Source organism: Haliotis rubra, unplaced genomic scaffold (genome assembly GCF_003918875.1).
Source record: "Haliotis rubra isolate DU_JTF1 unplaced genomic scaffold, ASM391887v1 Scf269, whole genome shotgun sequence".
In the NCBI taxonomy this organism is placed as follows: domain Eukaryota; kingdom Metazoa; phylum Mollusca; class Gastropoda; order Lepetellida; family Haliotidae; genus Haliotis; species Haliotis rubra.
Window position 1 is genome coordinate 136,388 of NW_025766769.1, and position 27,792 is coordinate 164,179.

At 39.6% G+C, this 27,792-nt stretch overlaps 1 protein-coding gene across 1 annotated transcript in view; it reads left to right on the forward strand.

Moving 5' to 3' along the window:
- The window catches only part of LOC124280496 (DNA replication complex GINS protein PSF2-like), a 34,589-nt gene extending 9,124 nt beyond the window's left edge, over positions 1 to 25,465 (forward strand). Inside the window, exons 3-5 of the mRNA XM_046716435.1 lie at positions 1,213 to 1,312; positions 10,396 to 10,522; positions 23,748 to 25,465. Of these exons, the coding sequence (XP_046572391.1) occupies positions 1,213 to 1,312; positions 10,396 to 10,522; positions 23,748 to 23,864 (344 nt within the window). The 3' untranslated portion in view covers positions 23,865 to 25,465. The remainder of the gene's footprint in view (positions 1 to 1,212; positions 1,313 to 10,395; positions 10,523 to 23,747) is intronic.
- Positions 25,466 to 27,792: the final 2,327 nt, after the last annotated feature.

The following is a 27,792-nucleotide window of genomic DNA, read 5'->3' on the forward strand; positions in this document are numbered from 1 at the left end:
TTATTTGATTATCAACGAATCAAAGAGTATCATGTGATGTTGAGTGAGTGAGTTTAGATTTATGCCACACTTAGCAATATTCCAGCTATATGGCGGCGGTCTGTAAATAATCGAGTCTGGACCAGACAATCCAGTGATCAACATAGTGAACATTGTTCTACGCAATTGTGAACCGATGACATGTGTCAGCTAAGTCAGCGAGCCTGACCACCCGGTCCCGTTAGTCGCCTCTTAAGACAAGCATGGGTTACTGAAGGTTCATTCTGACCCGGACCTTCATGGGTTCTGATGTTGAAGTATCCGATATGTGGCACAGGAAATGTGGACAATTTCAAGTACTTTGCTTATAGATATAAAGCGTTCACTACATACGATGTCAGTAACTGTATTAAAGTGAAATCAGGAACATGGGCCCACTTATCTTTCTCTGAATTGAGATTTTTGTAAGTGAGCCCACATTTTAGAAAAAAAATGAGTAAAACTACAAATCTTAGTATTTAAAAATTTGTGTTGAATGTAGTTATGCAAAAGAACGAAAAATGATCTCACCAACAAATCTGTAGGCATCGAAGAAGACAGAAATGTGGGCCCACTTTTTAAGATTAGACTGAGTAAATATACTCTTCTTATCTTTCAAAAGTTGAAAAACATTTAAAGTGTGAAAAAACAAACACATTTGTATAGATGTTATTAATAATAATGGTCCATTTGTTATGCTCATTGCTCCATGCACAATGCATGATCAAAGCGCTCAAACAATCTGATTATTATTACCCCAGATAACCCAAGCTGCCTGTTAGGTGCTAGAAGGTTATAGTGACGTGACTTTATCCCACCGCGTACCCATTATCTGCTGGTTGAACAGAGGCAATATTGAAGAAACTCACTTGCCTAAGGTGAGACCACATGTATCACATGTGCTTCATTGTGGGGCAGGACTGAAGTCCTAGAAACTCTCTGGAGTCAAGCAGCCAAACACGGTCACCCATCCAAGGACTCCATGGGCCATGCTGCCTGTGCAGTTTGCACGTTCCCTCTGGTGAAGGAAGGCCATAGACTTGGTTTCTCAACCAGGACAGATGAGCGTTATCATGCTTTTCCCCATTCCTCGGGTGTCATGACTGCACCTACACTCTCCCAAATAATAATGTGATAAAGTGAGGTTATTTAGCTTTTGTAACTTTTACTTATAAATGATATTTTCTGTTTCAGAAAAGTTAGAAGAAAAGAAACAAGAAGAAATAGATAGCAAGTTCTTCACAGCTATGCCAAGCCAGTTCTACATTGAAGTCACCCAATTGCTCCTGCAGTGGTAATAACAGCTCCTCTGTCACATGTCCCCATTTACACGACCACACGTGACGAGTTGTCTGTCGATACATAACCACGCGTGACGAGTTGTCTGTCGATACATAACCAGTGGTTTACCTTCCACAAACATACTCCTGCTCCAACATGACTGAAGTATATACATGAGCTTTGATCAAGCGTTGATGCCTTCTAGTAGTCAAGGCAACAGATGTTACACAATGCCATTTAGAAAGTGGTCAGATGTAGCATGTTATATTTGGAATTACACTTTGCTAGTAAAGTACAGATTCTAGTATATTTTTCCTTATCCTGACTCATGCTTTTTTGCTTGTCTTCTTCTTTGCGAACATAGTGGAACACTTGTATCTCCCAATTGAAGTTCCCTTCAATGTAAAATCACTAATTAGTACTCACCCTGAGTTATCTTTCCCCTCGCAAGCGCGGGAACGAGGGCGCCACCTCCCACCATGTGCCTCACTCTCTCCTTCGCCCAGTGAGCTGGACGTGAGAGCGCCTGTGTCTCCCTACACATATATCCTTTATTTATATTTAGTTTGGTACCTCTTATATTCATCTATAGAGGTGTAACTAGTATCCTTATTCAACATGCATTGATAATTATTAGGTGTTTCTGCTGCTTTATGCGGGTTAGCCGTGTTTGCTCAGCAGTTTGCGTTAATGAAAATCTGCACTGTTTGTAAATTACGTTACTCTGCTGCCGATCCGCATTTAATATGCCCTAGTTGCATAACTCCATGCTCTATTGTTTCACGCTGCAAATTATGTATTAATTTGTCTAATTCTGCCTTTGATAAATATTTATATTCCGTCTTGAGGCGGTGACGAATAGATCTCGGAAACAAGCTTCAGTCATGGCTAATAGATCAGAGTCAGATATACCCTGTCAACTGTTGGCGGACGACCCTCTACCGTCTGGTGTTCCGCCTGAGTTACCTTCGGGGGATAAGCGTGGGACGCAGTCCGCTATATCCAAGAAGCGACCTGCATCCCAGGACGTTCCATCATCACAGTCTAAGACTAGAAGAGCTTCCACGTCGTCTCAACGTACGCTCCGAACCCCCAGGTCTCCAGCTTCGTCAAAAGGGAAATCCACGAAGGCTACTAAAAACTTTGCTTCTGACATTTTACCTGTTTCAGAATTGTGTTTATATGATGATGACATTCCGATTATCATTCCAGATGTACGTCATAAGAGCGACCAGTATCGGCTACCGTCACTTCAGCGCAGATCAACACGCAACCAGAGATGCCTACGCTGACGCCTGAGATGATAACTGAGGGTCCCGTCACTATCACAGAGAGGACACCCTCAACGCCAGCGCAGACAGTCCCAAACGACCTGGTTAACCAAATCATGAAGTTGATGGAAGACCGATATGGTTTACAGAGGCCTCAGAGCCGCGGGCCCTAGAGCCCAACCCATAATAAGTCATACAGGGCCCTAGAGCCCGCCTTGACTTCGCGTAGGGCCCTAGAGCCCACAAACGCGCCTCCACGAAGGGCATCCCAGCCCGTAGTGAAGCCTTCGCGAAGAACGTCCCAGGCCGCCTCCACGAAGGATCCAGATCCTCACCTTCGCGGAGGAGGAGTGCTTCACCGAGCTCACACCCTGTAGAACACAGGTCGTTCGCGAAGCAAGCTCCTATCTAATGAGTCGGACTCAGACTCGCTACCTTCACGAAGGCCTTCACGTAGGTTAAGTGGCTCCAAGTCATCTTCATTCAGAAGATCTTTAAGGGATTCACCGAGAGCTTCACGAAGCCACCATCGTTCGCCAAGGAAGCTCCACGAAGGTCTCCATATAGAAGCCACTCGTCAGTCCGTTCAAGACATCTTCGTCTTATAGTTGTCGAGGGATTCATTCGGACCTTAGCGAAACTACAGGTCACCCTACACAGTTCGTCGGGTTATTCACCACGTCGATCCCCTCGCCGATTTACACACAAGTATCCAGCGAAGCAGAGACATTGCAGTACTTGTCTATAAACTGTATGCCACATGCCGTCTTCAAGCCTACACGAAGACATTTGCACAGGCTATTTACAAAACAGAATGTTATATAGTTACGCGAAGTACTATTTACAGATGAAGAGCCTAATTAAGGATCTTCAGGCCGACTACCTACATCAAGGGCATCAACGACGTTTCGCAGATCTTCACAGGAATCACCATTTCCGTATATATTGCTAATTATGCAATCCCGGACTACGATACGATTATCTACATGCATGACCATTACGCAGATCTGCAGACAATTCAATAACGGAATTGAGCAGCAGCCTTGTTACAGCGAGTAAAACAGATGATCGTGAACGATTTCCTGAGAAGAAATATGTACAACAAGTTCAGCTTTAATTCTACAATTATAACGCTACATTGATGTATGCAGTCTACAAACTGACAACTTGCAAGTTTTATTCAGCCTATATGTAAGGAAGTCGGCATTATCTTCAAGACTGAAGTTACATTCACAACAGCCAGGAAAATAACCTACCCAGCATTAATATTACAGGGCGAGGTAATTCATGCCGATAGATTCGCGCGTTTACCATTAACCCTCGAAACACGTGGTCACTCGTGTAACTTCGGGAAGCTACGGACAAGACCGACGATTGATCTAATATCAACGACGGCACTAAATTATACAAGGTTCCTTTTCCTGCTACACCGGTGACATCACAGCGCGGGTACACTACAGAATCTAAATGCCTTGTTCTGATTGGACCGCGATGGACAACGCCCTATGCAGAGGTCGATCATAGTTCACAGTTCAAGACATAGGTTGCAAGTGACAACAACATATCAGTGAACGAGCAAAGCCTCCATACAGTCCAGTTAATCTGAACCTTCATGATTGGGCTGACTTCATGAGGTTAGAGACCTCCCCTGTCAAGTAAGGACGAGGGCAAGGCAGTCAGGCGATTTTTACATAAAGTTCAACGATGGCAGTCACCCCTGGTTGTGCACCTACATCGTCAAGGACTTCGCAGCGATTAGACGACGGGATACAAGTGGATCCAGATCCACAGCGTCTCAGACTACAGTTGAATTTCATCATCTAGCTACTAACACAACTAGGATGGTTAGTAAATCTACTTAAGTCGGACCTAGAACCTACGCAAGATCTGCAATTTCTAGGTATTTGATTTGTAACGGCGCAGAATCGTATAATTGTACCGGAGGAGCATGGATCAAGATCCAACAGTCAATCCCACAGGGGTTACTCACTTCAGCTCAAGACATGACAGTCAGAGGCAGACTACAATTATGTCCATTACAAGTCATCATCAATTCGCATCTCGACGACTCTCTACCGTTCAGTTTACCGGATCACGTTAAACCTCACCTACTATGGTGGACCAAGAGATCGAATGTTTGAGTAGGCGTCTCTTTAATAGAGCCGGAATCGAAAACCCATCTCTACGTAGACGTGTCACTACAAGGTTGGGGAGCCCATCTCGCAAAACAGGACGGCATCAGGGCTATGGAGCAATCAAGAGAGCAAATTACACATAAATCTGCTAGAGATGCAAGCAGTGATAACGCCATAAAGCACAGGAGCAACTTACTACAGAATGCTCAGTTGATGATTCACACAGACAATTCGACAGTGGCGTTTTATGTGAACAAACTAAGCTCAACCAGTTCTCCGAACCTATTGACTCTGTTTTCAATTGTTCGATTTAATCGACAATCTCAACATACATGTCAGAGCATGTCACATTCTAGGAGCAAAGAATGTAATAGCAGACGCTCTCTCTCGGCCACACCTACCATCGCCGACAGAATGGATGCTCCATACAGAGATATTCACTCAAATTATCAAGGAAATAGGAACTCTACTAATAGACCTATTTACCACTCGATTCAACAAACAACATTACATTATATCGCCAGTCCCAGACCCACTAGCATGGGCAGCGGACGCACTAAGCATATCGTGGGAAGGACTCAGCGCGATGCGCTTTCATACACCAGCGTTAATCCCACAAGTCTTACTCAAAATCAGTCAAACGCAGAGCCTCCATCTGAATTTGGTCACGCTCTACTGACCAGCGAGAACGTGGTTTCCAACTCTTATTCAAGGAATCGGACAACCAATACAACATCTTCCAGAGTGCTCGAATCTGTTAATACATCCGCACACCAAACAAACGCGCACGGAAAGCCAGAAATATTCCAACTTCACATATGGATTGTATCAAGGCGTGTCTGAATAAGAGGTTATTTAGCCAGAGCGGCAAAAGCAGTCAAGCTTGCATTGCGTAACTCAACTTGCAACTTATACGATGACAAATGGCACAGTTTTGTCAATTATGCTGCAAAGAAGGATTTACAGCTAGATATGCTACTCATCCTCAAGTGGCGGACTACTTATGTTATCTACGTCAGACTAAGAATTTAAAAGGCTCAGCTTTGTCCACCTCTCTTGCAGCAATAAGCTCTGTCATAACTATGAGAACGGGCATCAAGTTAATCAAACCCCAAAGTTACTCGCCTTGCTACGAGCATTCCGATTGGAGGATAAAAACGGAAGTTTCACGCTCCAGCTTGGGATCTGAATGTAGTGCTCCAACACCTCACAAGTGAGGCTTATGAACCGTTAGAATCTACATCGTTGAATCTCTGACTCAGATAACCTCGTTCCTGTTATCTCTAGCTACGGCTGCCAGGATGTCAGAGATTCATGCATTAGATTATGAGAGAACACGCTTTGATGATATACTTGGACCTCATGATACGGTGGATCTATCACTATGGCCAGTAAGAGCACTTAAAATATATCTCCACCGATCCAAACAGAGGAGGGAAAAATTCAAGAGATTAATTTCCTCTATCAACAGCTACGCAGACTGAAGTCTCACGTACTACGCTCTCCATTTGGATCAGAACTGTCATACTACGTGCCTACAAGACTGCAGGACTCGACCCTCCAAGAGCTTCTAATCCTCATGATATTAGAGCGCTAGCATCTACACTTGCTCTACACGACAACTGCTCTTGGAATACCATAATGGAGGGTTGTTTCTGGAGATCCGATATGGTGTTTGCCAACCACTATCTGAGAGATATCACCACCGAGGACGTCTCAGGTATCCACCATTTCGGTCCCATGGTCCTCGCACAACAGTTGACAGTTCCACGGAGAAGATAAGTCTATCTTACAGATTTCTACTTATCTTATAACAGTACTAAATAGCTACATGCTATATGTATTTTGCTTAAGTTCTTTTATCATCTTAAGCTCAGTACTATGGTTATTATATCATACAATATATTAGCTAACAACTCTACGGAGTTTGCTATTATATATGTAGCTTAAGTTAATTATATCTTAAGCACAGTACTATACTCATATCATAAAAATATATTAGCTAACAAACTCTACGGAGTTTTTGCTATTATATATGTAGCTTAAGTTTATTCATATCTTAAGCTCAGTACTATGTTTATATCATAAAAGTATATTAGCTAACAAACTCTAAGGAGTTTTTTGCTATTGTATATTTAGCTTAAGTTTCATCATATCTTAAGCTCAGTATTATGGTTACATTATAAAATGTATGAGCTAACAAACTCTACGGAGTTTTTGCTATTATTTATGTAGCTTAAGTTAAATTATATCTTAAGCACAGTACTATACTCATATCATAAAAATATACTAGCTAACAAACTCTACGGGGTTTTGCTATTATATATGTAGCTTAAGTTTTATTCATATCTTAAGCTTAGTACTATGTTTACTTCATAAAAGTATATTAGCTAATAAACTCTAAGGAGTTTTTGCTCATATATATTTAGCTTAAGTTTAATCATATCTTAAGCTCAGTACTATGGTTATTATATCATACAATATATTAGCTTACAACTCTAGAAGTTTTGCTATTATATTTAGCTTAAGTTTCATCATATCTTAAGCTCAGTAATATGGTCACAATTTTTATATATATTAGCTAACAAACTCGACGGAGATTTTGCTATTATATAGCTTAAGTTAAATCATATCTTAAGCTCAGTACTATACTCATATAGCTTAAGTTTATGCATATCTTAAGCTTAGTACTTTGGTTACTTCATAAAAGTATATTAACTATAAACTCGAGGAGTTTATGCTATCACATTAACAACTTAAGTCTACTTGTCTTAGGTTTTGTACTAATGTTGTATATACTTTATCATAATAAGTATATTGTAATAGTTATATTGTAATAACCCATATATGGCAGCTGATAAGTTAGCAGCAGGAATTCATCAGTTCAGTGCCTTTATGAAGCCTTTACAGTCATTACAATTCAAATCACTAATTATCCCAATCCAAAGTATTATATAATCCCACCTCCATAGCCGTCGAATTCTACAAGCAAAAAAGCATGAGTCAGGATAAGGAAAAATATGTAATTTTCTGAGTAAAATTGATATTTTATACTTATCCTGACTCATGAGGTAAGCCCTCCCGTCCTCCCCACATAACACTTTGGATTTCCCTGTAAATTCAAGTGTTGGGCTCGCTACAAAAGGAGAGAGTGAGGCACATGGTGGGAGGTGGCGCCCTCGTTCCCGCGCTTGCGAGGGGAAAGATAACTCAGGGTGAGTACTAATTAGTGATTTTACATTGAAGGGAACTTCAATTGGGAGATACAAGTGTTCCACTATGTTCGCAAAGAAGAAGAAGACAAGCAAAATAGCATGAGTCAGGATAAGTATAAAATATCAATTTTACTCAGAAAATTACATTTTTGTTGGGTTGAGTCCCATCTGGGATTCGGACCGATACCCTCAGTGAGGCACCTAATTGTCCAGATGGGACTCAACCCAATAATAGTACTAGAATCTGTACTTTATTAAAAAAAGTGCAATCCCAAATATAACATATGTTACATTTGACCACTTTCTAAATGGCATTGTGTATTCATAACTTTCAGCCATGGGAGCCGTGCCAATTTGCACTTATCTGAGGGGTACAAAACTTCCGCAGTGTAGATTACCATTTGTCTCTTTCAGTACTTCTATTCATGATGTCTCTTGCAATACTCGTATTCATGATGTCTCTGGCAGTACTTGTATTCATGATGTCTCTTCCAGTGCTTCTATTCATGACGTCTCTTGCAGTGCTTGTATTCATGACGTCTCTTGCAGTGCTTGTATTCATGTCTCTTGCAGTACTTCTATTCATGATGTCTCTTGCAGTACTTGTTTTCTTGATGTCTCTTGCAGTACTTGTATTCTTGATGTCTTTTGCAGTACTTCTATTCATGATGTCTCTTGCAGTACTTGTATTCATGATGTCTCTTGCAGTACTTCTATTCATGATGTCTCTTGCGGTGCTTGTATTCTTGATGTCTTTTGCAGTACTTCTATTCATGATGTCTCTTGCAGTGCTTGTATTCATGGTGTCTCTTGCAGTACTTCTATTCATGATGTCTCTTGCAGTGCTTGTATTCATGGTGTCTCTTGCAGTACTTGTATTCATGATGTCTCTTGCAGTGCTTGTTTTCATGTCTCTTGCAGTACTTGTATTCATTTCTCTTGCAGTACTTCTATTCATGATGTCTCTTGCAATACTTGTATTCATGTCTCTGGCAGTACTTGTATTCATGATGTCTCTTGCAGTGCTTCTATTCATGACGTCTCTTGCAGTGCTTGTATTCATGATGTATCTTGCAGTACATCTATTCATGATGTCTCTTGCAGTACTTGTATTTATGATGTCTCTTGCAGTGCCCGATTCATGATGTCTCTTGCAGTGCTTGTATTCATGATGTCTCTTGCAGTACTTCTATTCATGATGTCTCTTGCAGTGCTTGTATTCATGATGTCTCTTGCAGTGCTTGTATTCATGATGTCTCTTGCAGTGCTTGTATTCATGATGTCTCTTGCAGTACTTGTATTTATGATGTCTCTTGCAGTGCTTGTATTCATGATGTCTCTTGCAGTGCTTGTATTCATGATGTCTCTTGCAGTGCTTGTATTCATGATGTCTCTTGCAGTGCTTGTATTCATGATGTCTCTTGCAGTGCTTCTATTCATGATGTCTCTTGCAGTGCTTCTATTCATGATGTCTCTTGCAGTGCTTCTATTCATGATGTCTCTTGCAGTGCTTCTATTCATGATGTCTCTTGCAGTGCTTGTATTCATGATGTCTCTTGCAGTGCTTGTAATCATGATGTCTCTTGCAGTGCTTCTATTCATGATGTCTCTTGCAGTGCTTGTATTCATGATGTGTCTCTTGCAGTGCTTGTAATTCATGATGTCTCTTGCAGTGCTTGTATTCATGATGTCTCTTGCAGTGCTTGTATTCATGATGTCTCTTGCAGTGCTTGTATTCATGATGTCTCTTGCAGTGCTTCTATTCATGATGTCTCTTGCAGTGCTTGTATTCATGATGTCTCTTGCAGTACTTGTATTCATGATGTCTCTTGTGCAGTACATCTATTCATGTCTCTTTGCAGTACTTGTATTCATGATGTCTCTTGCAGTGTCTTGTATTCATGATGTCTCTTGCAGTACTTGTATTTATGATGTCTCTTGCAGTACTTCTATTCATGATGTCTCTTCAGTGCAGTGCTTGTATTCATGATGTCTCTTGCAGTACTTCTATTCATGTCTCTTTGCAGTGCTTCTATTCATGATGTCAGTCTTGCAGTGCTTGTAATTCATGATGTCTCTTGCAGTGCTTGTATTCATGATGTCTCTTGCAGTGCTTGTATTCATGATGTCTCTTGCAGTGCTTGTATTCATGATGTTTCTTGCAGTGCTTGTATTCATGATGTCTCTGGCAGTACTTGTATTCATGTCTCTTCCAGTGCTTGTATTCATGTCTCTTCCAGTGCTTGTTTTCTTGATGTCTCTTGCAGTACTTGTATTCATGATGTCTCTTGCAATACTTGTATTCATGATGTCTCTTGCAGTGCTTGTATTCTTGATGTCTCTTGCAGTGCTTGTATTCATGATGTCTCTTGCAGTACTTGTATTCATGATGTCTTTTGCCTTGCTTGTATTCATGATGTCTCTTGCAGTGCTTGTATTCATGATGTCTCTTGCAGTGCCACAGATGACATCCAGTGCCACAGATGACATCCCACGGGCAGACGAAGTCCGGACACTGATTAAAGATGCTTGGGATCTTAGGATAGCCAAACTCCGCAGCAGTATTGACGTCTTTGTTAATAGTGACGCCACACATGCTAAGGTGATTTATTGACTGTACTTATATACAGAGAAATATATAGTTATCCCAGAAATTACTGAGAAATATATATATGTCGTGCGTAATTTACGGAATGATGGATGGATGGATGGATGGATGGATGGAATGTATGTATGTAATAGGGTGAGGGAAAGTCCTGACCGTTACCACTTTTTAATCAGAATAATTCATAAAAATCTTTTAAAGATGGCAGACACAGCTTTTACACAGCCTTAGTCAAACTTGAAGGTAAAAACTATTATCATGAATCTTGAAAGTGTTATTTTGTGTCTTTCATTTATTTACCACAAAATAATGGCACTTTTCTAAAACATTATTATGTATATAGCTTTCAACAGGTAAAATTGTCCAAAATAAACATCAGCTACTAAGCCCAGAACATCTTTTGATGACACCAGCATAAAGAGAAGTGTTTCATGTATTATCATGAATTAATTAGAGCAGTCAATTAACACGAGTAATGGTTAGGACAATAGTGGTAACGGTTTGGACAGGAATGGTAACGGGCTGGACATAAACCGTAAACAATTTAATTCAACATAGAACCAGGTAACATGAAAGGAAAAAATAATATCATTTACTTCAACTGCTAACCCTATTTTGGACAGACAGTGAAATGTGTATTAGAAATTGTAACTTGTAACAAATGTGACATGTTTTCTTCCATGCTGTGGTAACGGTTTGGACATTTGTTATATCAATATGAAACTTGTGAATGAATTTAGGCTTTTGAATAAAAACAAACTGTAGCTTCTAAAGAATAGAAAAACACACCTGTCTAGGTTGAAAATCACTTATAATCTAAAGAAGAGTGCAATTGGGGAACGAAAATTGAATGAATAGTAACGGTTGTGACATTATTGGTAACGGTCAGGACATCAGTGTAACAAACAAATGTTATCCCTCTAAAAAGTTGCAAAAGATTAAATTCTGAAAGGTACTGCAACAACTATGATACTGTACACATGGTCATGCTACACAGGCCACTGCATAGATATCATTTTGCTGTTGATATTATGGTGCAATATTAATCTCCACGAAATATACTTCTTTCATTCACTCGGATACCTTTAGTTTTTGTTAATCGTGAGATGGCAACACATATTTATCAAATACAAAGGTTTGGCCAACATATTAGCACCTAGCAAATATTCAAAGTAAATGGTAGCCTTACATATCTCACAGTTAAAGTTAAAACAGTTTACACCCAGCAAATCTTTAAAGGTTGGAATACAATTAAGTTGTTTACCCTTACTACCTTTGGTCCAAACTGTTACCATAGATGTCCTAACTGTTACCTTTAATTCATAAAGACTATAGATCTTATAGAAAATAGAAACTTAACGTGATAAATTTGTTTTGGTTTTTATTATTTAAAGCAGATACCGTATATTAGATAAGTAAATAGAAATTTATTATCACACCATAGAACATATTCTTCAAAATTGAAATTTATCAAAGATATGTCCAGACCGTTACTATTATTTGTCCAAACCGTTACTAGAGACTGTTTTTTATGCTACTACATCAAAACTCCATTGAACAGTAAACTTCCATGCTTAAACTTATCTTAACTCTTAAAGTAATTATAAATTTGTTATATTTCAAATATTAATGAACAACTTTTTGAAATACAAATCATTTTGTCCTGACTGTTACAAGGACTGTCCAAACCGTTACTTTGCTGTGAAAATTATATGTGATGGATCATTGAAAATCTTTGACACCAGGTGAACAAAAATGTTTAAAATATCTTTTTTGTCGTCAGTAGGATATTGTTAATGGAGGTAATTCTATTTGCCCATTTGACATCAACAGCTGTTGCCGGGAGATGCTATGGTTTGGGAAAGTCATGACATGATGTTACGTGGGTGCCGAGGAAGCCCTTCGTCGTAATTCCTATGCAGACTGTTGAGACAATTATCTTGTGATTGAAGAAAACATTTGTCACTGAGGTCTGTGCCAAAAATGATATTGTTATACTCTTAATCGGCATTACACACTGATACATGTAGCTGAGTAGTCGTGATTCACATTTAACTGTCGGTAAACACCACTCTGGTGCCATTTGACTGAAAGAATGACATTGTTATACTCTTTATCATGATGATGCAGTCCAACCGATAGAGGTACCTGACGAGTCATGATGCACATTTTAATGCACTGTCGGTAGACACAATTTCCATTTGAATATCAACAGCAGTTGGCACGAAGCGCACATGCTCGGTATTTCTATAGCGGGTATTTATATCCATAACGTTCTTTCTCTAACGCTGCCGCAACTGAACTTGTGAAGTCACAGCAAGTAAGGCACTTCTGTAGTCTGTATCAGTATCCATTACACTGTTACTCTCAGGCTGTCGCAACTGAACTTGTGAATCGAGAGCAAGTGCATATACTGGAGGTACACCTTACACCTGGATACAGGTACATACGAAGTTTAGAAATCCATATACAAACAGCAGAAGACCAAATTGTTACAAAAAGTGCATTGCTCTTTGGGCATTGGAAGCCCAGCGAGTGGGGGTTGTTGGTAGATTCTCATGGCGCTTCCTTCACCTAGCTCAATTGCCAATAGCAAAAGATATGTATCTAGCCACCAAACGGTGATACTTTTAACATGCACCATGAACAAAATATAATCAGCAAACGTTTGAGATACATATTGCAAACTTTCATTGTGTACTGTATAGAACCAATGAAGATAGCAACTTTTGTGAACAAAATAGAATTTGGCTTATTGCCCAGTTGTCTTTGATGCCGTATTACTGCAATTGGTATGTATAATTGGGGCTCATAGTCTACACATACAGGCCAATTTTGGAAAAAATCAGATGACTGGTTTCAGACTTGTATTGAGAGCTAGAAATCGTTAAAAACACACCCAGAACACGTTTTTGAACAGGGTCATGTACCTTTCAAATAGTTCAGGAGAAGAAAAAGTTCCCTCTTTAACAGTCTGTAGCTCTGCTGTCCTTGTGTCTACAATCTTAACGACTAGTGTTCTGGAATCGGCATGATCTCAGCTATCTGATGCAGACAAACGCCTACCCGTCAAAAACTTCAAATTTCCTTCAATCCAATATGGCGGCCAAACGGTGCCTCTTAGGCCCATGGTTCCTGTAGTTGAAATTGAAGGTAATCAGATTCCAGAGCTGCCCCGGAAATTTGGTAGTGATTGGACATGTAGTTTCGGAGATTATTGCTTTGGAAATTGAATTTTTTAAATTAATTTTGAATTATCTGCCCCTTGCTATTGGGCCTCGAGTCCTGAGTTTTTGGCGCAATCAACTTCAGCATTGTGGGCACCCTGGTGATTTTTTGGAAGCGATTCTGAGCTCTGGTTTAGGAGCTATGTTTGGTACAAAATACGGCGGAATAATAAATAATAATAATCCGAACGATTTCAATATGTCTCCTGCCTAGAGGCAAGGTGCCCTAAAAATGAGTGATCCCTAATTGATTTCAAGGACATGCCTTCCACCTCTTCCATTTCTGAGCAACATATCCATTGAAATTTAAAAAAAAAGAGAGATATGTTTGACACAAAATACATTGGTAACGGTCTGGACAGTTAAGGTTGACACATAACATTTATACTTATTTGATGGTGTCAGTTTTCTGCAAAATGTGTTGAATCTCTTTATGTCATCTACTGTCACATCCACAGGGGCTAGCTCAAGCAGACACAGGAAGTAGAATTACAATCCAGCTCCAGGGGGAAATTATTGCAGGACAAGCATGTTACAATTTGTAGAAAAAACCTTTTTGAGAGTTGAAACAAAATTAAATGCAGTTTGAGTATGCTTGATCAATCCTAAATGGCATAATATGAATTAGTTTGTTTATTTGCATTCATATTTACATTATTTGTGAACATTGATATTAGGACCGTCACCTCTGGACAGAGCAAATCTGCTAATTTTGACCCTAAAATGAGGCTAAATATAAATTTCCAAATGACAAGACTAATGATGTACCACATGACTAGTAAACATCTAAATATGTTTTCTAGCACAAAAAACTCATTTTAAGTTAAGAGTTTTGTTTATTATTTGGAACAGAAAGAAAATACTACCAATTTTGAAAATGACCCATATATATATATCTGTATATATACATAGATACAGTAGTTGGTTGAATCTCACAGAAGCAGTAAGTGTGTCATATAGTAGTTGGTTGAATCTCACAGAAACAGTAAGTGTGTCATATAGTAGTTCGATGAATCTTACAGAAGCAGATAGTGTGTCATATAGTAGTTGGATGAATCTTACAGAAGCAGTAAGTGTGTCATATTGTAGTTGGTTGAATCTCACAGAAGCAGTAAGTGTGTCATATAGTAGTTGGATGAATCTTACAGAAGCAGTAAGTGTGTCATATAGTAGTTGGTTGAATCTCACAGAAGCAGTAAGTGTGTCATATAGTAGTTGGTTGAATCTTACAGAAGCAGTAAGTGTGTCATATAGTAGTTGGATGAATCTTACAGAAGCAGTAAGTGTGTCATATTGTAGTTGGTTGAATCTCACAGAAGCAGTAAGTGTGTCATATAGTAGTTGGATGAATCTTACAGAAGCAGTAAGTGTGTCATATAGTAGTTGGTTGAATCTCACAGAAGCAGTAAGTGTGTCATCATATAGTAGTTGGTTGAATCTTACAGAAGCAGTAAGTGTGTCATATAGTAGTTGGTTGAATCTCACAGAAGCAGTAAGTGTGTCATATAGTAGTTGGTTGAATCTCACAGAAGCAGTAAGTGTGTCATATAGTAGTTGGTTGAATCTCACAGAAGCAGTAAGTATGTCATATAGTAGTTGGTTGAATCTCACAGAAGCAGTAAATGTGTGTCATATAATAGTTAAATGTTGAATCTCACAGAAGCAGTAAGTGTGTCATATAGTAGTTGTTGAATCTCACAGAAGCAGTAAGTATGTCATATAGTAGTTGGTTGAATCTCACAGAAGCAGTAAGTATGTCATATAAAAGTTGGTTGAATCTCACAGAAGCAGTAAATGTGTCATATAGTAGTTCGTTGAATCTCACAGAAGCATTAAGTGTGTCATATAGTAGTTCGTTGAATCTCACAGAAGCAGTAAGTGTGTCATATAGTAGTTGGTTGAATCTCACAGAAGCAGTAAGTATGTCATATAAAAGTTGGTTGAATCTCACAGAAGCAGTAAGTATGTCATATAGTAGTTGGTTGAATCTCACAGAAGCAGTAAGTGTGTCATATAGTAGTTGGTTGAATCTCACAGAAGCAGTAAGTGTGTCATATAGTAGTTGGTTGAATCTTACAGAAGCAGTAAGTATGTCATATAGTAGTTGGTTGAATCTCACAGAAGCAGTAAGTATGTCATATAGTAGTTGGTTGAATCTCACAGAAGCAGTAAGTGTGTCATATAGTAGTTGGTTGAATCTCACAGAAGCAGTAAGTGTGTCATATAGTAGTTGGTTGAATCTCACAGAAGCAGTAAGTGTGTCATATAGTAGTTGGTTGAATCTCACAGAAGCAGTAAGTATGTCATATAGTAGTTGGTTGAAACTCGCAGAAGCAGTAAATGTGTCATATAGTAGTTGGTTGAATCTTCCAGAAGCAGTAAGTGTGTCATATAGTAGTTGGTTGAATCTCACAGAAGCAGTAAGTGTGTCATATAGTAGTTGGTTGAATCTTCCAGAAGCAGTAAGTGTGTCATATAGTAGTTGGTTGAATCTTACAGAAGCAGTAAGTGTGTCATATAGTAGTTGGTTGAATCTTACAGTGTCATTATAGTAAAGTTGGTTGAATCAGAAGCAGTAAGTGTGTCATATAGTAGTTGGTTGAATCTTACAGAAGCAGTAGGTGTGTCATATAGTAGTTGGTTGAATCTCACAGAAGCAGTAAGTGTGTCATATAGTAGTTGGATGAATCTCACAGAAGCAGTAAGTTGTATGTCATATAGTAGTTGGTTGGAATCTCACAGAAGCAGTAAAAGTGTGTCATATAGTAGTTGGTTGAATCTTACAGAAGCAGTGAAAGTGTGTCATATAGTAGTTGGTTGAATCTCACAGAAGCAGTGTGTCATATAGTAGTTGGTTGGATCTTACAGAAGCAGTAAGTGTGTCATATAGTAGTTAGTTGAATCTCACAGAAGCATTAAGTGTGTGTCATATAGTAGTTGGTTGAATCTCACAGAAGCAGTAAGTGTGTCATATAGTAGTTAGTTGAATCTCACAGAAGCATTAAGTGTGTCATTTAGTAGTTGGTTGAATCTCACAGAAGCAGTAAGTGTGTCATATAGTAGTTAGTTGAATCTCACAGAAGCAGTAAGTGTGTCATATAGTAGTTGGTTGAATCTTACAGAAGCAGTAAGTGTGTCATATAGTAGTTGGTTGAATCTCACAGAAGCAGTAGAAGTGTGTCATATAGTAGTTGGTTGAATCTTACAGAAGCAGTAGTAAGTGTGTCATATAGTAGTTATAGATTACGAATCTCACAGAAGCATTAAGTGTGTCATATAGTAGTTGGTTGAATCTCACAGAAGCAGTAAGTATGTCATATATAGTAGTTGGTTGAATCTTACAGAAGCAGTAAGTGTGTCATATAGTAGTTGGTTGAATCTTACAGAAGCAGTAAGTATGTCATATAGTAGTTGGTTGAATCTCACAGAAGCAGTAAGTATGTCATATAGTAGTTGGTTGAATCTCACAGAAGCAGTAAGTGTGTCATATAGTAGTTGGTTGAATCTTACAGAAGCAGTAAGTATGTCATATAGTAGTTGGTTGAATCTCACAGAAGCAGTAAGTATGTCATATAGTAGTTGGTTGAATCTCACAGAAGCAGTAAGTATGTCATATAGTAGTTGGTTGAATCTCACAGAAGCAGTAAGTGTGTCATATAGTAGTTGGTTGAATCTCACAGAAGCAGTAAGTGTGTCATATAGTAGTTGGTTGAATCTCACAGAAGCAGTAAGATATAATTTAGTTGTCTGGTATATAGTAGTTGGTTGAATCTCACAGAAGCAGTAAGTATGTCATATAGTAGTTGGTTGAATCTCACAGAAGCAGTAGAGTGTGTCATATAGTAGTTGGTTGAATCTCACAGAAGCAGTAAGTGTGTCATATAGTAGTTGGTTGAATCTTACAGAAGCAGTAAGTGTGTCATATAGTAGTTGGTTCGAATCTTACAGAAGCAGTAAGTGTGTCATATAGTAGTTGGTTGAATCTTACAGAAGCAGTAAAGTGTGTCATATAGTAGTTGGTTGAATCTTACAGAAGCAGTAGAGTGTGTCATATAGTAGTTGGTTGAATCTTACAGAAGCAGTAAGTGTGTCATATAGTAGTTGGATTGAATCTCACAGAAGCAGTAAGTATGTCATATAGTAGTTGGTTGAATCTTACAGAAGCAGTAAGTGTGTCATATAGTAGTTGGTTGAATCTCACAGAAACAGTAAGTGTGTCATATAGTAGTTGGTTGAATCTTACAGAAGCAGTAAAGTGTGTCATATAGTAGTTGATTGAATCTCACAGAAGCAGTAGTTGGTTGATCTCACAGAAGTCATAGAAGCATTAAGTAATGTCATATAGTAGTTGGTTGAATCTTACAGAAGCAGTAAGTGTGTCATATAGTAGTTGGTTGAATCTTACAGAAGCAGTAAGTGTGTGTCATATAGTAGTTGGTTGAATCTCACAGAAGCAGTAAGTGTGTCATATAGTAGTTGGATGAATCTTACAGAAGCAGAATACAGAAGCAGTAAGTGTCATATAGTAGTTCGCTGAATCTCACAGAAGCAGTAAGTGTGTCATATAGTAGTTGGATGAATCTTACAGAAGCAGTAAGTGTGTCATATAGTAGTTGGTTGAATCTTACAGAAGCAGTAAGTGTGTCATATAGTAGTTGGTTGAATCTCACAGAAGCAGTAAGTGTGTCATATAGTAGTTGGTTGAATCTCACAGAAGCAGTTAGTGTGTCATATAGTAGTTGGTTGAATCTCACAGAAGCAGTAAGTGTGTCATATAATAGTTGGTTGAATCTCACAGAAGCAGTAAGTGTGTCATATAGTAGTTGGATGAATCTCACAGAAGCAGTAAGTATGTCATATAGTAGTTGGTTGAATCTCACAGAAGCAGTAAGTATGTCATATAAAAGTTGGTTGAATCTCACAGAAGCAGTAAATGTGTCATATAGTAGTTGGTTGAATCTCACAGAAGCATTAAGTGTGTCATATAGTAGTTGGTTGAATCTCACAGAAGCAGTAAGTGTGTCATATAGTAGTTGGTTGAATCTCACAGAAGCAGTAAGTATGTCATATAAAAGTTGGTTGAATCTCACAGAAGCAGTAAGTATGTCATATAAAAGTTGGTTGAATCTCACAGAAGCAGTAAATGTGTCATATAGTAGTTCGTTGAATCTCACAGAAGCATTAAGTGTGTCATATAGTAGTTCGTTGAATCTCACAGAAGCAGTAAGTATGTCATATAGTAGTTGGTTGAATCTCACAGAAGCAGTAAGTATGTCATATAAAAGTTGGTTGAATCTCACAGAAGCAGTAAATGTGTCATATAGTAGTTCGTTGAATCTCACAGAAGCATTAAGTGTGTCATATAGTAGTTCGTTGAATCTCACAGAAGCAGTAAGTGTGTCATATAGTAGTTGGTTGAATCTTACAGAAGCAGTAAGTATGTCATATAGTAGTTGGTTGAATCTTACAGAAGCAGTAAGTATGTCATATAGTAGTTGGTTGAATCCCACAGAAGCAGTAAGTATGTCATATAGTAGTTGGTTGAATCTCACAGAAGCAGTAAGTGTGTCATATAGTAGTTGGTTGAATCTTACAGAAGCAGTAAGTATGTCATATAGTAGTTGGTTGAATCTCACAGAAGCAGTAAGCAGTATGTCATATAGAAGTTGGTTGAATCTCACAGAAGCAGTAAGTGTGTCATATAGTAGTTGGTTGAATCTCACAGAAGCAGTAAGTGTGTCATATAGTAGTTGGTTGAATCTCACAGAAGCAGTAAGTGTGTCATATAGTAGTTGGTTGAATCTCACAGAAGCAGTAAGTATGTCATATAGTAGTTGGTTGAAACTCGCAGAAGCAGTAAATGTGTCATATAGTAGTTGGTTGAATCTTCCAGAAGCAGTAAGTGTGTCACATAGTAGTTGGTTGAATCTTACAGAAGCAGTAAGTGTGTCATATAGTAGTTGGTTGAATCTTACAGAAGCAGTAAGTGTGTCATATAGTAGTTGGATGAATCTTAAAGAAGCAGTAAGTGTGTCATATAATAGTTGGTTGAATCTCACAGAAGCAGTAAGTGTGTCATATAGTAGTTGGATGAATCTCACAGAAGCAGTAAGTATGTCATATAGTAGTTGGTTGAATCTCACAGAAGCAGTAAGTGTGTCATATAGTAGTTGGTTGAATCTTACAGAAGCAGTAAGTGTGTCATATAGTAGTTGGTTGAATCTCACAGAAGCAGTGTGTCATATAGTAGTTCGTTGAATCTTACAGAAGCAGTAAGTGTGTCATATAGTAGTTCGTTGAATCTCACAGAAGCATTAAGTGTGTCATATAGTAGTTCGTTGAATCTTACAGAAGCAGTAAGTGTGTCATATAGTAGTTCGTTGAATCTCACAGAAGCATTAAGTGTGACATTTAGTAGTTTGTTGAATCTTACAGAAGCAGTAAGTGTGTCATATAGTAGTTGGTTGAATCTCACAGAAGCAGTAAGTGTGTCATATAGTAGTTGGTTGAATCTCACAGAAGCAGTAAGTATGTCATATAGTAGTTGGTTGAATCTCACAGAAGCAGTAAGTGTGTCATATAGTAGTTCGTTGAATCTCACAGAAGCATTAAGTGTGTCATATAGTAGTTCGTTGAATCTTACAGAAGCAGTAAGTGTGTCATATAGTAGTTCGTTGAATCTCACAGAAGCATTAAGTGTGACATTTAGTAGTTTGTTGAATCTTACAGAAGCAGTAAGTGTGTCATATAGTAGTTGGTTGAATCTCACAGAAGCAGTAAGTGTGTCATATAGTAGTTGGTTGAATCTTACAGAAGCAGTAAGTGTGTCATATAGTAGTTGGTTGAATCTCACAGAAGCAGTAAGTGTGTCATATAGTAGTTCGTTGAATCTTACAGAAGTAAGTGTGTCTCATATATAGTAGTTAGTGTCTCACAGAAGCATTAAGTGTGTAGTAGTAGTTCGTTGAATCTCACAGAAGCAGTAAGTGTGTCATATAGTAGTTGGTTGAATCTCACAGAAGCAGTAAGTGTGTCATATAGTAGTTGGTTGAATCTTACAGAAGCAGTAAGTGTGTCATATAGTAGTTGGTTGAATCTTACAGAAGCAGTAAGTATGTCATATAGTAGTTGGTTGAATCTCACAGAAGCAGTAAGTATGTCATATAGTAGTTGGTTGAATCTCACAGAAGCAGTAAGTATGTCATATAGTAGTTGGTTGAATCTTACAGAAGCAGTAAGTATGTCATATAATAGTTGGTTGAATCTCACAGAAGCAGTAAGTATGTCATATAGTAGTTGGTTGAATCTCACAGAAGCAGTAAGTATGTCATATAGTAGTTGGTTGAATCTCACAGAAGCAGTAAGTGTGTCATATAGTAGTTGGTTGAATCTCACAGAAGCAGTAAGTGTGTGTGTCATATAGTAGTTGGTTGAATCTCACAGAAGCAGTAAGTGTGTCATATAGTAGTTGGTTGAATCTCACAGAAGCAGTAAGTATTTCATATAGTAGTTGGTTGAATCTCACAGAAGCAGTAAGTGTGTCATATAGTAGTTGGTTGAATCTCACAGAAGCAGTAAGTGTGTCATATAATAGTTGGTTGAATCTCACAGAAGCAGTAAGTGTGTCATATAGTAGTTGGTTGAATCTTACAGAAGCAGTAAGTTTGTCATATAGTAGTTGGTTGAATCTTACAGAAGCAGTAAGTGTGTCATATAGTAGTTGGTTGAATCTTACAGAAGCAGTAAGTGTGTCATATAGTAGTTGGTTGAATCTTACAGAAGCAGTAAGTGTGTCATATAGTAGTTGGATGAATCTTACAGAAGCAGTAAGTGTGTCATATAGTAGTTGGTTGAATCTTACAGAAGCAGTAAGTGTGTCATATAGTAGTTGGTTGAATCTCACAGAAGCAGTAAGTGTGTAATCTTGCAGAAGCAGTAAGTGTGACATATAGTAATTGGTTGAATCTCACAGAAGCAGTAAGTGTGTCATATTGTAGTTGGTTGAATCTCACAGAAGCAGTAAGTGTGTCATATAGTAGTTGGTTGAATCTCACAGAAGCATTGTGTCATACAGTAGTTGGTTGATCTCACAGAAGCCGTTGGTCATCCAGTGGTGCTCTACAGAATTGCTTTGTGGTCTATTGAAGGGTAAGAGGCAGTGGTGCTCTACGTACAGTGTATAGTTATGTGGTCTATGAAAGGGTAAGAGGCAGTGGTGCTCTACAGTGTATAGTTATGTGGTCTAATGAAATGTTAGAGGCAGTGGTGCTCTACCATGTATAGTTACGTGGTCTTATGAAGGGTTAGAGGCAGTGGTGCTCTACCGTGTATAGTTACGTGGTCTTATGAAGGGTAAGAGGCAGTGGTGCTCTACCGTGTATAGTTACGTGGTCTTATGAAGGGTAAGAGGCAGTGGTGCTCTACGTACAGTGTATAGTTATGTGGCCTAATAAAGGGTAAGAGGCAGTGGTGCTCTACCGTGTATAGTTATGTGGTTTATTGAAGGGTAAGAGGCAGTTGTGCTCTACCGTGTATAGTTATGTGGTCTATTGAAGGGTTAGAGGCAGTTGTGCTCTACAGTGTATAGTTATGTGGTCTATTGAAGGGTAAGAGGCAGTTGTGCTCTACCGTGTATAGTTACGTGGTCTAATGAAGCGTTAGAGGCAGTGGTGCTCTACAGTGTATAGTTATGTGGTCTATTGAAGGGTAAGAGGCAGTTGTGCTCTACCGTGTATAGTTACGTGGTCTAATGAAGGGTTAGAGGCAGTGGTGCTCTACCGTGTATAGTTATGTGGTCTAATGAAGGGTTAGAGGCAGTGGTGCTCTACAGTGTATAGTTATGTGGTCTAATGAAGGGTTAGAGGCAGTGTTGCTCTTCCGTGTATAGTTACATGGTCTAATGAAGCGTTAGAGGCAGTGGTGCTCTACAGGGTATAGTTATGTGGTCTAATGAAGGGTTAGAGGCAGTGGTGCTCTACAGTGTATAGTTATGTGGTCTTATGAAGGGTTAGAGGCACTGTTGCTCTACAGTGTATAGTTATGTGGTCTAATGAAGGGTTAGAGGCAGTGGTGCTCTACAGTGTATAGTTATGTGGTCTAATGAAGGGTTAGAGGCAGTGTTGCTCTTCCGTGTATAGTTACATGGTCTAATGAAGCGTTAGAGGCAGTGGTGCTCTACAGGGTATAGTTATGTGGTCTAATGAAGGGTTAGAGGCAGTGGTGCTCTACAGTGTATAGTTATGTGGTCTAATGAAGGGTTAGAGGCAGTGGTGCTCTACAGTGTATAGTTATGTGGTCTAATGAAGGGTTAGAGGCAGTGTTGCTCTACCGTGTATAGTTACATGGTCTAATGAAGCGTTAGAGGCAGTGGTGCTCTACAGGGTATAGTTATGTGGTCTTATGAAGGGTTAGAGGCAGTGTTGCTCTACCGTGTATAGTTACATGGTCTAATGAAGCGTTAGAGGCAGTGGTGCTCTACAGTGTATAGTTATGTGGTCTAATGAAGGGTTAGAGGCAGTGGTGCTCTACAGTGTATAGTTATGTGGTCTTATGAAGGGTTAGAGGCAGTGTTGCTCTACCGTGTATAGTTACATGGTCTAATGAAGCGTTAGAGGCAGTGGTGCTCTACAGTGTATAGTTATGTGGTCTTATGAAGGGTTAGAGGCAGTGTTGCTCTACCGTGTATAGTTACATGGTCTAATGAAGGGTTAGAGGCAGTGTTGCTCTACAGTGTATAGTTACGTGGTCTTATGAAGGGTTAGAGGCAGTGGTGCTCTACCGTGTATAGTTACATGGTCTAATGAAGGGTAAGAGGCAGTGGTGCTCTACCGTGTATAGTTATGTGGTCTATTGAAGGGTGAGAGGCAGTTGTGTTGGACACAATATAGCTATGGAATGTGAGTGATAAGGGAAGGATATTACAGTTTATGCCATTTGCAAGAATCGCTAATCTTGGTCAAAGAATATATTATATGACTAACTTGTATATTTTTCAGTTGAACTTTTTGACATTAATGGAGATTAACACTGGTCGCCAGTTCCTGACCAAAGCCCTAGACCAGATGCACCTTCTTCGGGCAAACCTGACTGGGGGTGGTGTTTTGGCCACGTAAGACTAATGGCAAGATCTTGACAGACTGCACCTCCAGCCAGCTGAAGTTCGGGAGCAGGGACGCCAACATTCACATGGTGTTGATAAATCTCAAGTGATTCCTCAAATATTGAAACTATGGACTATGGTGAATCAAAACTATCAGCAAAATGTAGTGAGTGCATTTACCCAGTTGGCATTTATTTCTTTTATGTAGGTAGGAATTTAAATTTGTGCAATCTGTCTCGCCCTGTTCATAACCCCAACCCTACCTCGCCCTCTAATCCTCGTCTAAACGTAGTTAATGGTGGGAGCTCTCAATTCTCACACAATATACGGGGGCGTCACTAAGTGGTTTTAAGAATATACCTACATTAGGCGTTCACAAGTTCAACTCAAGGTGTGTACATTTAATACGTCCACTTATATATGCTGAACTCAATGCTGCACGGGCATGCTCTTAGTGCATACAACTAAAACCATAAACAATTATCAGCAATATATGATAGTTGTCAGCACATGGCACACAACACAGTGTTCATGGTAGTTGTCAGCACATGGCACACAATACAGTGTTCATGGTAGTTGTCAGCACATGGCACACAACACAGTGTTCATGGTAGTTGTCAGCACATGGCACACAATACAGTGTTCATGGTAGTTGTCTGCACATGGCACACAATACAGTGTTCATGGTAGTTGTCCGCACATGGCACACAATACAGTGTTCATGGTAGTTGTCAGCACATGGCACACAACACAGTGTTCATGGTAGTTGTCCGCACATGGCACACAATACAGTGTTCATGGTAGTTGTCAGCACATGGCACACAATACAGTGTTCATGGTAGTTGTCAGCACATGGCACACAACACAGTGTTCATGGTAGTTGTCAGCACATGGCACACAATACAGTGTTCATGGCAGTTGTCAGCACATGGCACACAATACAGTGTTCATGGTAGTTGTCCGCACATGGCACACAATACAGTGTTCATGGTAGTTGTCAGAACATGGCACACAATACAGTGTTCATGGTAGTTGTCAGCACATGGCACACAATACAGTGTTCATGGTAGTTGTCAGCACATGGCACACAATACAGTGTTCATGGTAGTTGTCAGCACATGGCACACAATACAGTGTTCATGGCAGTTGTCAGAACATGGCACACAATACAGTGTTCATGGTAGTTGTCAGAACATGGCACACAATACAGTGTTCATGGCAGTTGTCAGAACATGGCACACAATACAGTGTTCATGGTAGTTGTCAGCACATGGCACACAATACAGTGTTCATGGTAGTTGTCAGAACATGGCACACAACACAGTGTTCATGGTAGTTGTCAGAACATGGCACACAATACAGTGTTCATGGTAGTTGTCAGCACATGGCACACAATACAGTGTTCATGGTAGTTGTCAGCACATGGCACACAATACAGTGTTCATGATAGTTGTCTGTACACCACTTTTAGGTGGGTGGAGCATCTGTAACTGAACTTGATACAATAATGTCATTGTCCAGTATGTATCAATCTTCAAGGCAACAAGTTTGATTAGATTCATATTGTAGGGCTATTTTAAACTTGTAAATTTCAGAATACAATTGTCAATTATATCATGCACATTTCTTTGTTGTTTGTTGCTTTCACAACACATTCATGCACAACAGGTCAGGATTGGGAACAGGGTGATTACAACAGGTCAGGATTGGGAACAGGGTGATCACAACAGGTCAGGATTGGGAACAGGGTGATCACAACAGGTCAGGATTGGGAACAGGGTGATCACAACAGGTCAGGATTGGGAACAGGGTGATTACAACTGGTCAGGATTGGGAACAGGGTGATTACAACAGTTCAGGATTGGGAACAGGGTGATTACAACAGGTCAGGATTGGGAACAGGGTGATCACAACAGGTCAGGATTGGGAACAGGGTGATCACAACAGGTCAGGATTGGGAACAGGGTGATTACAACAGGTCAGGATTGGGAACAGGGTGATCACAATGGTTTTGTGACATTCTTGCACAACAGTTCTGGATTGGGAACAGGGTGATCACAATGGTTTTGTGACATTCTTGCACAACAGGTCAGGATTGGGAACAGGGTGATCACAATGGTTTTGTGACATTCTTGCACAACAGGTCAGGATTGGGAACAGGGTGATCACAATGGTTTTGTGACATTCTTGCACAACAGTTCTGGATTGGGAACAGGGTGATCACAATGGTTTTGTGACATTCTTGCACAACAGGTCAGGATTGGGAACTGGTATGGCTAACACTGAGATCGAAACAATCTATTGTTCTCCCTGTCACCTGACTGACTGACTGAGTGGTTTTACACCGTTTTTAGCAATATTCCAGCAATATTCTGGGGGACACCAGAAATGGGCTTCTCAAATTGTACCTTGGGCGTGAGGAGCGATTGCTCCTAACCACTATACCCACCGCCCCGCCCCCTCCTGTCACCTGATGCAGACAATCCAATGCATGAAGATGCATGAAGATCCTACTGGGATCCAGACATTTGAATGCATGATGTTCCTACTGGGATCCAGACATTTGAATGCATGATGTTCCTACTGGGATCCAGACATTTGAATGCATGAAGATCCTACTGGGATCCAGACATTTGAATGCATGAAGATCCTACTGGGATCCAGACATTTGAATGCATGATGATCCTACTGGGATCCAGACATTTGAATGAATGAGAAGATCCTGGGATCAGACATTTGAATGCATGAAGATCCTACTGGGATCCATTTGAATGCATGAAGATGACATTTGAAGATCCTACTGGGATCCAGACATTTGAATGCATGATGAAGAGATCCTACTGGGATCCAGACATTTGAATGCATGATGATCCTACTCCAGACATTTGATCATGAAGATCACTGGGATCATTTGAATGCATGAAGATCCTACAGGGATCCAGACATTTGAATGCATGATGTTCCTACAGGGATCCAGACATTTGAATGCATGATGTTCCTACTGGGATCCAGACATTTGAATGCATGATGTTCCTACAGGGATCCAGACATTTGAATGCATGATGATCCTACTGGGATCCAGACATTTGAATGCATGATGATCCTACTGGGATCCAGACATTTGAATGCATGAAGATCCTACTGGGATCCAGACATTTGAATGCATGATGATCCTACTGGGATCCAGACATTTGAATGCATGATGATCCTACTGGGATCCAGACATTTGAATGCATGAAGATCCTACATGGGATCCAGACATTTGAATGCATGATGATCCTACTGGGATCCTACTGGGATCATTTGAATGCATGATGATCCCTACTGGGATCCAGACATTTGAATGCATGATGATCCTACTGGGATCCAGACATTTGAATGCATGATGATCCTACTGGGATCAGACATTTGAATGCATGAAGATCCTACTGGGATCCAGACATTTGATCCAGACATTTGAATGCATGATGATCCTACTGGGATCCAGACATTTGAATGCATGATGATCCTACTGGGATCCAGACATTTGAATGCATGATGATCCTACTGGGATCAGACATTTGAATGCATGATGATGAATGCATGATGATCCTACTGGGATCCAGACATTTGAATGCATGAAGATCCTACTGGGATCCAGACATTTGAATGCATGAAGATCCTACTGGGATCCAGACATTTGAATGCATGAAGATCCTACTGGGATCCAGACATTTGAATGCATGAAGATCCTACTGGGATCCAGACATTTGAATGCATGATGATCCTACTGGGATCAGACATTTGAATGCATGATGATCCTACTACTGGGATCCAGACATTTGAATGCATGATGATCCTACTGGGATCCAGACATTTGAATGCATGATGCATCCTACTGGGATCCAGACATTTGAATGCATGAAGATCCTACTGGGATCAGACATTTGAATGCATGATGA